We start from the raw sequence: 13,008 nt of genomic DNA, 5'->3' as shown, positions 1-13,008 counted from the left end.
ATGGTAGCAAGTTCGCTGTGTGCTTAAACATCAGAGTATGGGAACCGGCTAACGGCAAGGCCTCTAGGAACTGGGTGCTCAGGAAAATGGCGACGATATGTGTCCGATCACCAAATAGGTCTCTTTTAAGAGCCTTTTCTGTGATCCATCCTCCACAGGTTTGTTTATCCGCTCATGTTTCAATGCACTGACATCCAAAGAACATCAGGAAAGTTTGGTATCGGGAGTGTGTCAAAAAATATTGATCTCAAACAATTTCTGAGGAACATTGTAACAGAGGTCAACTGGATTTTCGACATGCACCTTTACAACAACAACACTGTAGCTTTTACGTAAACGTATCGTTCACAACTTACAGCAGTTGTTGACACCTTGGTGTTTGTGGTGACAGAAGTACATGGCAGTTGTAAAGACAGGGTTGATGTATTTGTTAGTCGATGATCCACTTTTTAGACGTTTATCGTGAAAAGTAGTTCAATAAATTTAAACGTTGTGGTCTATTTTCAACAGCTTTTGATATTACCTAGCTCAGTGGTTAATCTATGAATTCAAAAACCCGGTAGGTCTATTTTCGCTAGGCACTTTGCGGTGGTCAGTTCAGTGTATTCCAAAACTGTGGCACACATCGATTTCTCGTGTGGACTGAGAAGGGATGGATCTTTTCGATCACTCCTGCAATTTTCAGTCAATTTGAGACTAGTTATGTGCAAAAACCTGATGAAGTGTTGTCTTTTCTGTCTTCAAAATTGCGGTGTTTCCAAAATTCAGATTGTATCTGAGGCCACATGGAAAATGAAGAAGATGCGCGCATGCTATCAGGGATTCATACACATCGATTTTAGACCCCGGTATTCGGTGATAAAATTCAGTTAAAAACTGAATACTTAGCCTTGACTGCTAAGCATGTGTAAAGCGATGTGGTATTTAGGATTTACTGATTCTTTGGTATCCAAAAACTACATTGTACAGTGCAAAGTACTTGGTGTAACTATAAAAAGCTGGAACATGTATCAGTTTTATATAGGGAGCAGGCAGATGTTTGAAATCAATTACTGAATATACCACCTGAATTTACTGTTTGTGAATTAAATGAGTCCAGTGATTAACGGGTGTATCGCCTAGGCCAAGTAGTCATTGTGAGGAAGTGAAACTTGATGCCAGAAATGTACTGTTTGGGACATCTCATAGTAAACAAATAGGGTGGTCAGGTGTAAGGATAATTTTTCTCCTGCCAAAAGTTTATCAGGGATCAAGTAATTGATTTGACGAGCTATCACTGACTGTCACTAAAATAAAAATTCCAAGGAAGCACCATTCGACTCCATGCAACACTTCATATACAAGGACAAGGCTCATGTTTTACCCTTTGACTTCATGCATCGCTTCATATACCAGGACAAGGCTCATGTTTCACCCTTTGACTCCGTGCAAGACTTCATATACCAGGACAAGGCTCATGTTTCAGCCTTCGACTCCATGCAACACTTCATATACAAGGACAAGGCTCATGTTTTACCCTTTGACTTCATGCATCGCTTCATATACCAGGACAAGGCTCATGTTTCACCCTTTGACTCCGTGCAAGACTTCATATACCAGGACAAGGCTCATGTTTCAGCCTTCGACTCCATGCAACACTTCATATACAAGGACAAGGCTCATGTTTCACCCTTTGACTCCGTGCAAGACTTCATATACCAGGACAAGGCTCATGTTTCACCCTTCGACTCCATGCAACACTTCATATACAAGGACAAGGCTCATGTTTTACCCTTTGACTTCATGCAACACTTCATATACAAGGACAAGGCTCATGTTTTACCCTTTGACTTCATGCATCACTTCATATACCAGGACAAGGCTCATGTTTCACCCTTCGACTCCATGCAACACTTCATATACAAGGACAAAGCTCATGTTTTACCCTTTGACTTCATGCAACACTTCATATACAAGGACAAGGCTCATGTTTTACCCTTTGACTTCATGCATCGCTTCATATACCAGGACAAGGCTCATGTTTCACCCTTTGACTCCGTGCAAGACTTCATATACCAGGACAAGGCTCATGTTTCAGCCTTCGACTCCATGCAACACTTCATATACAAGGACAAGGCTCATGTTTTACCCTTTGACTTCATGCATCGCTTCATATACCAGGACAAGGCTCATGTTTCACCCTTTGACTCCGTGCAAGACTTCATATACCAGGACAAGGCTCATGTTTCAGCCTTCGACTCCATGCAACACTTCATCTACAAGGACAAGGCTCATGTTTTACCCTTTGACTTCATGCATCACTTCATATACAAGGACAAGGCTCATGTTTTACCCTTTGACTTCATGCATCGCTTCATATACAAGGACAAGGCTCATGTTTCACCCTTTGACTCCGTCCAAGACTTCATATACCAGGACAAGGCTCATGTTTCACCCTTCGACTCCATGCAACACTTCATATACAAGGACAAGGCTCATGTTTTACCCTTTGACTTCATGCATCGCTTCATATACAAGGACAAGGCTCATGTTTTACCCTTTGACTTCATGCAACACTTCATATACAAGGACAAGGCTCATGTTTCAGCCTTCAACTCCGTGCAAGACTTTATATACCAGGACAAGACTCATGTTTCACCCTTCGACTCCATGCAAGACTTCATATACCAGGACAAGGCTCATGTTTCACCCTTCGATTCCATGCAAGACTTCATATACCAGGACAAGGCTCATGTTTCAACACTTCATATACCAGGACAAGGCTCATGTTTCACCCTTAGACTCCGTGCAAGACTTTATATACCAGGACATGGCTCATGTTTCACCATTCGACTACATGCAAGACTTTATATACCAGGACAAGGCTCATGTTTCACCCTTCAACTCCATGCAAGACTTTGTATACCAGGACAAGGCTCATGTTTCACCCTTCGATTCCATGCAACACTTCATATATGAGGAAATAGACCTCAACATTTAACTTAATTGAACGTGAAAAGCAGATTCTTGGTGAATTTGTGGGAAGGTCAGCAGCAACTAGTCCAAATTTTCTGACTAGATCTTACAGCAGATATTGTGATAAGCCTGAGGCTTGCTGCAGTTCTTTGTTAGAATTTGCTCCTTTTTAAAAAAATTAAGAGTTTCGAAACAAAGTTGCTAACGCTAAATTACCCACCTTATCTTGTTTCACCTATATCCGTGTGCAAACATGACTAACAATCATTCTCTCCTTGTCTACAAGGGTTAGTTATTTGCTTGGTTAGTTCTGACACAAAAGTCTTCAATACCTATTCTCTGTTTATGTTTTCACTTGTACTCACCATTGCTTACGTCACACACATCATAAACACTGCAACTCTCCATCATTTTAAATGGAGCGACTTCTGACTAAAACTACCATCAGCCTTATGGCAATATCTGCTACTACTTCTAGTGGGAAAATTTTGGCTAGCAGCAACTTGTGGATTGTCATTGCACAATTCTTAGAGTTAGCCTTAACAGACTAGTCCTATAAACTCAATATGCTTTAACTTGATGGAAGCCGAGATCACACTGAACTGCTCGCAGCGCTGGTCTGATTGTTCCTACATGTATTCTTCGGCTCCACGTTTTCATCCACCGTCATACTTGGCCTTGTTTTGACAACAATAGATCTACTTCAGGAAAACGTCAAATTATACCCCCCAGGAACAAATGTTTCACATATATATGATATATATTTATTGTAGCAGGATTCTCTGTCCAATAGTTTTCCATAAAATTCCGATCAGGACAGGGCATGTAACGGACCGGTATAGTTGCAGTAGTAGACATTTTCTCTTTGTGCTGGAAGGGGGAGTGATAGAATTTGACTTTTCCAAGATATAAACAAGGATGAGATTTATTTAAATATAAAAAGGGTAAAAAAAGATTTGGATTTAATGAAAAAAACTATTAGGTGTTTTCGCTATCTTTCCCAACTTTATCTGCCCAAACATGAGGTCAAGCACAGGAACATCTGACCCAACTAAAATTTTGAAAATCACTGAAGTGAGTCGGTTGCAGAATGAAAATGCTTACGAGTAATTATTTCAGACGCATCTATTTTCAGTCAGATTGGGGTACGAGTCACTTGACATCATGTTCCTGGTTACTCTAACATTGTATATCTCATGTCCTTCTAAAAATTCTTGGATAGACATTTTAAAAATTGATTAATACAGTTATTAAGCATGTTTGTTTCCACCCCTCTTGCAAAATATCCAAGGTTGTAGTATTAGTTGTCTTATTTCAACTTACATACATGTTCTATTTTTTTCTTTGCAGGCCAATATATCATCTTTCAAAAATTTCTCAAAAGGGAAGAAAGCGGTAAGCCCTGAAGAGATCTTTCATGCTATGTTTTGGCTCCTCATAACTATATGCGAATTGATTCACAACAAGCCAAGAGTTCTAAACAAGTTTAAAAGAAATACTCATAATTCTTTTCCAAAGCCAAGCTGAAATATTAGACTTTCCATTTCGGTATATAGTAGTGTGCCATAAAAAAAAAATTGGCAATTGGCAATTTATCAAGCAAAAAGTTATTTAAATCAGATATAAATCTTAACATCAGACTCGTACCAATTATACAAATTAAATGGCACTTCAATCTTGAAGAAAATTATTACTCGCCTTAAATCCTAATTCAGATTTGAACAACATTTTATGACTTGCAGGTGGCATGTGCTGTAGCAGCTGGAGGTGTGGGTGTGGCTGTTGCCTTAACAACAGCTGTTGGTGCTGCTGAGCTACTGCTCCACCCCCCTAAATACCCATGGAGTCACAGAGGAGTTTTTAGTAGTTTGGACCATGCCAGGTTAGTTCTTAATTACTCTAATTCTTTCAACCTTTTCAACCGCCTCTGCAACCTCTGATTGAACTCTGGGGTGCAGAGACCTAAATTGAGCAGTATTATGGAGCCAGCATCCTAAGTGAAATAAACCAATCATTTTACGGTCATTTTACAATAACTGTATGCAAGAATCCCACTGAAAAAAATGTGCTTTAGAGGTAGAAAAGGTTGAAGATTTACAGTACATATACACATGTATTAGGCAATATTATATTGTACCTCATGAATATTCATAAACCTGTCTTGATATTTCTTGGGTCAGTCCGTTCTGTGATGGGTCATTATTTTTTCATAAAGTAACCCGCCCTTTGTGTGCGATACTTGCTCACGTGAGATCCGTAGTCAACATTTTCACCTGACGTCGACAGCACATGAGCAGTGAAGTAAATATTTTGATCACACGTCTTTGTGTCTGCCATTTATTCATTCACTGACTGTTAATTTCATTATCCTGAGGATATTACATCAAAGGTGCACCTCTCAGCTCTCTGAAAAATGGACATGCCTGGTTTTAAGCTGGTTCACTTATTTGAGTTTGAAACTCCATAAATCTTGAGATTTTGTTTATTTATTTATTTGATCGACCATCAGCAGGTTGCTGTCAAACCTTTCCATGTATGGCTGGAAAGGAAGCCAGCAAGAGCTGGAAGAACTCACAACAACCACATTGGTGAGAGGCTCCTGGATCATTGCGCTGTGCTGGCATGTTAACCACCTTGGCCACGAAGGCCCACATATGTCTTGTGTGACTTACATCTAATGGAGACCCAGGAAACACCAGCCTGCATTGATGTTAAACGTTGAAGACAGAACAAAGCTATAGTAGAAATTGATACATTGTATAAACATTGTAGACATTGTGCTGTACTTTTACACTTTATGATGGCTTGATGTCTGGTTCCAATCTAGCGCAACCTTTCAGGATCAGAAAATATGCTGCCTCACCCCACACAACCTGTATGATATTTACCTTAGTATTATAACAGTCATTAACTTGTGGTGGAGTCAATGTCATGAACCCTATTAAAACCCTTGGCCAGACTCTACCAAGCTGACTTAGCCTTTAGCTGTTGGCAACAAGTTAATAAGTGTATGACAGTGATCTCTGCGACAGTATTATCGTTATTAGGATTCACTTCCTGAACATTGCACAGATTTGGGTGTTGAAAATTGGCTACGGGTTGCGAAGCAGCGACCTCAGAGTCAGGCACCAAATCGCCAGCAATACATGTCAACCGTCTAGACCACTCAATGAGCAAGCCTTCTAAAATAGAAAGTAGTTGACCAGTAGACTCTACAGTGAATATGCATCATGAACATGCACTATGAAAACATTAGGTTTTGTGTGAATCTGTGCTATATTCAGAAAGTGTAATCCCTAATAACGATAATACTGTTGCTTAATCCATCTTCTAAATGACACCTATACCTGAATGATCTCCATGGTTTAGTTATGTATTTTGTACGTATGCCGAGTTGCTGTTTTGAACATCACTGAAACTGCACAAAAATTTGAGTAGAATGACAGAGCTAGTGTTTTCTTCAGGATGACTGAACCATTGCCCAGAGAGGCTTATGACTTCTGGTAGAGGTTTCCTAGCCCAGGACCAATGAAGTTGCTTTTGTCGTCGTTTTTAGATTGGCATTTGTCTGCATCCTGGTAAGGTGTTTGGTTGTGTAGCTGGGCTTCGTCTGGTTTCGTCCACATACATTGTAAACTTGTTTGCCATCATGGGGCCTTAGAGTTTAAAATGTTTTGCCATTCACATGTTTTGACAAGAGCTTAAAATAAGAATGATGACCTCACATTAAACCCAGGTCGCGGCCTCTGTGGCTCAGTTGGTTAGCATGCTAGCGCAGCGTAATGACTGAGGTGAGCCTCTCACCAATGCAGTCGCTGTGAGTTCAAGTCCAACTCATGCTGGTTTCCACTCTGGCCGTACATGGGACGGTCTGCCAGCAACCTGTGGATGGTCATGGGTTTTCCCCAGCCTGTGCTTGGTTTCCTCCCACCATAATGCTGACCGCCGTCGTATAAGTGAAATATTCTTGAGTACGGCATAAAACACCAATCAGATAAATAAATAAACAAACCCAGGTCATTACAAATTAAGTCAATAATGACACTGTTCTAAACTGTTGCAGTATTCGGCGTGGCTACCAGGTGTACAAACAGGTATGCTCAGCCTGTCACAGCATGGAATACCTCTGCTACAGGAACCTGATCGGTGTCTCACACACAGAGGAGGAGGCCAAGGCAGAGGCCGCTGAGGTGAGGGAAAGAACTCCAGATCTGCCGAATTCTTTGTCCACCCCGGTTTTGGACATGGGGCTCACTTTACATGAGCCCAGATGACAATAAGTGGTTGGCTTTAGTATTGCTTCTGTACTCATCTTGCACTGTATAAAACTGACCTTTCTCTTGTTCCTGCATTTATTATTACTTTAATAAATCTCAGGTTATGGTCACTGATGGTCCAGACGAGGAAGGCAAAATGTTCCAGAGGCCTGGAAAGCTGTCTGACCGGTTCCCTGACCCTTACCCCAACCCAGAGGCTGCACGAGCTGCTAATGAGGGTGCCCTGCCTCCTGACCTCAGCTACATCACTCTGGCTCGACATGGAGGAGAGGTGAGTCTTGTAACAGCATGCAAGAAAAGGAGAAAACTCCAAATTTCAGGCAGATCATGGAATATAGTGTATTTCACATGAAGTTTAGTATGTAAAAACGGAACTTTCAGATAAAGGCTTTAAAATAATACTTTTGATGCCAACACATACATTTCTGGAAAAAATTATTTTAATTTCACAAAAGACTTTTAAGTGGCCTTATGATGTGGATGAATTTATCAGAACTTGAAAAATGCTTAACTTTAGGTAAAACACAATGTTCATAGTTTGTCACACAGATACAGGGAATAATCTAAAAAAAATTCTCACACAGATACATGTACGTGGAATAAATTAAAAGTTCTCCAGGAAAGGGACTAACTATTATGCTGATACAAGGAATAAACTCAAATGTTTTACGTAAAAGATTCCAAATTTAAAATCATGTTAAAATGAATTTCATGAAATGCCTATGAATACCACTTGTTTATGGCTTCAAATAGTCTTGTGAACTGTGCACAGGAAAAATTGACTGGATCTTACGAGGGTAAATCTCTATTCCTCTGTAAGATCATCTCAAACGTGCTGTCATGATCTGTATAGACCATGCATGCATATGTTGGGAGTTTACATGTACTTTAACTCTTCTAATTTTTAGGACAGATATTAGTTGTGCTGAAAGCAATGAGTTACAAGTTTTTTTGAAAAGTCAAGATATGAATATGTTTTTCATTAGATGGACTAACCATGTGGACCAAGAGGAAATCTACCTGCTACAATTTTATGTATATTGGCTAAAAAGAGCAGACCAAGTGTCCCAAAAATTAGAAGGAATGTGCAATTCTAGTGGCCTCGTGATAGTATTGCAGCAGCTTAATGGATCAGTGATATAACACATGCAAACATCTATCATAGAAACCTATGATTACATGATGTGGAGGCTTCGGTTGATTTAAAAACTGGTTGTAGGATGTCCACACCTGAACTGATCACACATCATAGAAGGGAGGTAATCATCAGATTAGGGTGGATAACTCTTACCAGATCAAGCCTCTCACAAATGCCATCACTGTGAGTTCAAGGCCATCTCAAGCTGACTTCCCCCTCTGCGGTCGTACGTGGGAAGGCCTGCCTGGCCGCTGTGGTATAAGAGAAATATTGTTAAATATATTAGAGGAGTAAATCAAATAAATAAATCTTGCCAGATCAACAGGATTCTCTCATCAGTTGGCATTCATTAATGAAAGAAAGTGTTGACATTAAATAAATAAGTAAAAATAATCAGATTAGAACATCTTCTTTTTACTTTCTTAAACCCATGTACTGTTTAATGGTTCTAACACATTCGTTCCTGTGAAAAGCCTCATTTTCCCCTCTTGAATATTCATTGTGATGTCACATGTGCTTAAGGGTTTACTCCTTCCATATGATTAACCTGCATTTCCAATCCTAGCTAAGGATGTACCTATGTAGTGATAGTCTTGGATTTTAGGGCCTGTGAAAGCCAACTCAAAAAATGAATAGTACTAAAGGGCCACATATTGCCTACATGAATGGCTGTAGGCTGCCAACATGTGAACCACGGGGCAAAGTTAAGCAGGATGTTGTTAAAATGTCCGCCTAAAGGAGACATCTAAGGCTATAATGTTTAAATGTTAAATACTCAAATAACAAGTACTGCAGGAAGAAAATTGAGGTATTTCATTTAATTTTAAGTACAGCGCTTTCATTTAAGGTATAAGTTGTATAAATGTGTTCTTTTCTTTTAAATGATAAGTTCATATTAGTATGACCTGTTAAACTGGTGTTTGTTTGTTAGGACTATGTGTTCTCTCTGCTAACTGGCTACACGGACGCTCCAGCGGGAACTAATCTACGAGAGGGCCTCTACTATAACCCATACTTCCCGGGTGGAGCTATAGCCATGGCCCAGGCTCTCTACAATGAGATCATAGAGTATGAAGATGGTATGTTCGCTTGGGTATAATATATTTGTCATCAGAGAAAAGATAAGTAAACCTGTCACATACAAAACTATTTCCAGTTGCAACAACTGTAAAAAGTCAATTTCTGAAGACTGGACTATTGACCATTAGGTTGTGAACAGAATAAAAATATATATGTATATCTACCTGGCCAAAGTGATGATTTAAAATATCATTTGACCTGACAAAAGACACATTCCACAGTGAAACAAATGAGAATCACCTTTGAAAACTGGTTGTGTCCCATGGTATTTAGGATCTTTTCGCTTATTTCTGAGCTTATATTTGAATTTAAATGGTTATTTTCAAGTTTGTCGTAAAATCTAAGACTTCTCGAAGTGTAAAAATAAAAATACCTAGCACAAATCAATATTTCCACGCAGTAAATTATTTTGTAGTTGAGACCAAATCAGACTCTAAGACCACTTTTTGATCCTGGAGCCAGGTGTATCCAAGTTTGGCCTTATAATTGGAAGTGCAATGGTTTTGAGCTTGAGGACATGACTGTTATACGAGATTAGTCACTGGAAATGCATCCCATGTTCTTCAGGTACACCAGCTACACAGAGTCAGTTGTCCAAGGATGTATGCACTTTCTTGAGGTGGGCGGGTGAACCAGAGCACGATACCAGGAAGAGACTGGGTTTGAAGGTAATGCAACTTGGTTATCTCCCCTGAGTTTGCTTAGTAAGGCCACAGACCACAATTAATGGAGAAGAAAACTTAAAAACATGACACTATAGGCTGAAAAGAGCACATTTTTATTTATCTGGTGGTGCCTGCTGCATAATTTTGTGATTTTTCACGTAAAGACTGAATATGGCAAAGCTGGCATAAATTGCTGAGTCCATCGCATTCTCCATTTTTAACACCCTGTAATTTATGCTGGGAGTGTGTTGCCTCTCAGCCAATAAGAGTTATTAAAACTGCTGGCTTGTTCGTGTAAACTCGGAACTGTTTCCCGACCGTCAAGCAGAAAACTGTACTGTTCGCTACCTTCTGGGAGGAAGAGTTCTACTGGAAATGTACAAACTGCACTTTGGCGGTTTTAGATGGCAATTCTCCTCTTAGCACAGAAGACTTCAGGACTAGTTAAGCAAAATGGAGTCCCCCACAACGGATTTTGGTGCTGACTTTATTTTTAAGTTATCAAGTTGAGGTACATATTAGAATTTTTTATGGCATGCACCTGCAAGGAAATGCATACTCTTTTCAGTGGTATTTGATTCATATTTAAATTTTCTTCTCCTGTAAGTTTCCATTTAATTACATGTAAACGTTTGGCCTCGCAGCACTGGCCCTGAAATCTGAGCCCCGAAAGCTCTAGGCCTGATAATCCTCTCCCCCTGACACAACTCCAGTCAAATTCCTGATAGGGGTTGACCGATTAAATTTTTCATAGAATTGACTAACAACTGATAAGGTGTCAAACCCACCAGGCAGAGGCCAGTGGGATAGGACTTTTCACTATTGCCTAGTGTGGATCTGCCACCATTCTCAGAAAAACACACAAATTTATAACTAGAATGAAACTTTTGAAGCCTCTGCCATGAAATGATACGACTAAACACGCAGAAAAAAACGAAAAAGGGCAGCCCATGGACAAAAGAAAATATGCTTGAAAATAGCAGGAGACTACATTCCTGACCAGGAAGCATTAACTGTGGAGTGTAGCCATAAGTAGTTCTGCTTCAGTTCTTCTAAACTGACAAATATAATTGTTATATAAAAGTCCCAGCTCAGGCAGTTTAATTCTAAATCTGACCAGTGCAAAAACCCAGGCTCCCGATCGTAGGTGTATGAATGAATAAAATTTAGAGAAGAGCATTAAATGCCAGTCAAAGTTCAAGTCCAGCTCATGCTGGCTTCCTCTCTGGCCGTACGTGGGAAGATCTGTCAGCAACCTGCAGGAGGTCATGGGTTTCCCCCGTGCTCTACCTGGTTTCCTCCCACTATAATGCTGGCTGCTATCGTATAAGTGAAATATTCTTTGAGTACGGCGTAAAACACCAATCAAATAAATAAATAAATGATGTAATAGTCACTGATTTAAACTACATTTAGCAGGTCGTATAAGTGAAATCATCTTGAGTATGGTGTAAAACACCAAGCAAATAAATGAATAAATAAACTACATTTAGAAGCCTGGTAGGTTTTATATTTCATGAATTGATATAAATTTAGGCGGTGATTGTCTGATAGAGAGCAGAAAATAATTTTATCAGTGATATGCTCATTTTTATGACAACTCAAACAGATAGTGGACATGTATTGGTAAAGCTTTGTTGTTCTTTGACAATGTTAGTGGCTTATAATGTTATGCAAAATGAAATTGATATCTGCCATGTTGAAAGATTGTTAGATGGCAAAAGATAGATAGCTGTCAGTGTCATCAAGAGCTTTGTAGCGCTCTCGGCCCAGAGTCATTTAATGATTTTAACCTATGTTTTTTTTCTCTCTCCTCTTCCACAAGGCCTTGTTCCTTTTCACATTGCTCCTTGGAACAGCTTATTATTTCAAGCGCCACAAGTGGACGGTCATCAAGAGCAGACAACTAGCATACAGGAAACGATGATGCTGTAGTTTTTAACAAATACATCTATTACTGTTCGTCGCAGGCTGTTTTCCTCTCAACACTCATGACAGTTTAGCCAGGTTGCAATGCAGTGGGGGAAAAAAAAAAAGAAAAAACATATTTAAAAATTAATCAACACAAGTGCTTTTGAAAATACTTAATTATTTGTTGCACTGTACAATTGCACTGTTACACTGTAAAATGCTAAAAAAAAATTCCCGCCATGAGAATATACATTGTTATATTATTAACATGTAGGTTGGAGTTGGTAGGCTACGTATTGAACACTTTGTACATTTATTTTCTAGTTTGGTGTGTCTCTGTTCAAATGTGACTTTGTTGTGACAGCAGCATCGTAATAAATATCATTATCCTCAATGAGTTAAATCTTTTGATTTCACAGGTGTGTTCATTTGTTGTAGAACCTCTTCACAGGTGTGTTCATTTGTTGTAGAACCTCTTCACAGGTGTGTTCATTTGTTGTAGAACCTCTTCACAGGTGTGTTCATTTGTTGTAGAACCTCTTCACAGGTGTGTTCATTTGTTGTAGAACCTCTTCACAGGTGTGTTCATTTGTTGTAGAATTTCTTCACGGCTGTGTTCATTTGTTGTAGAACCTCTACATGCACATGCCATTTTGAATCAAAAAGCGAGACTTGGTGTGCACTCTCACAGAATGGTGGACTGTGCCCAGTATAAACGCTCTCGCAAAGTTGATGTCTTGCACCCAGATCCCTCATCTGAGGTTCAGAAGCAAACACTACCCAAAATTAAGTTCGGGTAAAAAACCTGAAGTGCCAACATCAGTTGTTGGTTGCCTCTTTCCATACCTTTTTATCTATTTGACAAGGTCAAACCGTCAATAAAGTCAGTCTTAAAGTTGTCAATTAGATAACTACTTGAAAACAGTAGTTTTGAAGACGGTAGTGTCCACAGGACAAAAGACAAAACCTTCACCCAAGTGAC

General features: G+C 39.5%; 1 protein-coding gene across 1 annotated transcript; it reads left to right on the top strand.

Moving 5' to 3' along the window:
* Positions 1–46: 46 nt before the first annotated feature.
* LOC135465567 (cytochrome c1, heme protein, mitochondrial-like) lies at positions 47–12,429 on the top strand. Its single transcript, XM_064742817.1, has 8 exons — positions 47–158; positions 4,306–4,350; positions 4,698–4,837; positions 7,019–7,145; positions 7,333–7,503; positions 9,302–9,449; positions 10,018–10,118; positions 11,941–12,429. Exons 1-8 carry the CDS (start codon positions 87–89, stop codon positions 12,040–12,042), a joined length of 906 nt encoding a protein of 301 aa, XP_064598887.1. The 5' UTR covers positions 47–86; the 3' UTR covers positions 12,043–12,429.
* The last annotated feature ends 579 nt before the right edge of the window (positions 12,430–13,008 follow it).

Source organism: Liolophura sinensis, chromosome 5 (genome assembly GCF_032854445.1).
Source record: "Liolophura sinensis isolate JHLJ2023 chromosome 5, CUHK_Ljap_v2, whole genome shotgun sequence".
Classification (NCBI taxonomy): domain Eukaryota; kingdom Metazoa; phylum Mollusca; class Polyplacophora; order Chitonida; family Chitonidae; genus Liolophura; species Liolophura sinensis.
This window is presented reverse-complemented; position numbering and strand designations above follow the sequence as displayed.

Bases quoted from the DNA above. Each gene is read 5' to 3' on its own strand.
- LOC135465567 (XM_064742817.1), top strand. From the start codon at position 87: ATGGCGACGATATGTGTCCGATCACCAAATAGGTCTCTTTTAAGAGCC. The intron at 159-4,305 runs GTTTGTTTATCC...TTTTCTTTGCAG, and splicing joins CTGTGATCCATCCTCCACAG to GCCAATATATCATCTTTCAA. The intron at 7,146-7,332 runs GTGAGGGAAAGA...AATAAATCTCAG, and splicing joins CCAAGGCAGAGGCCGCTGAG to GTTATGGTCACTGATGGTCC.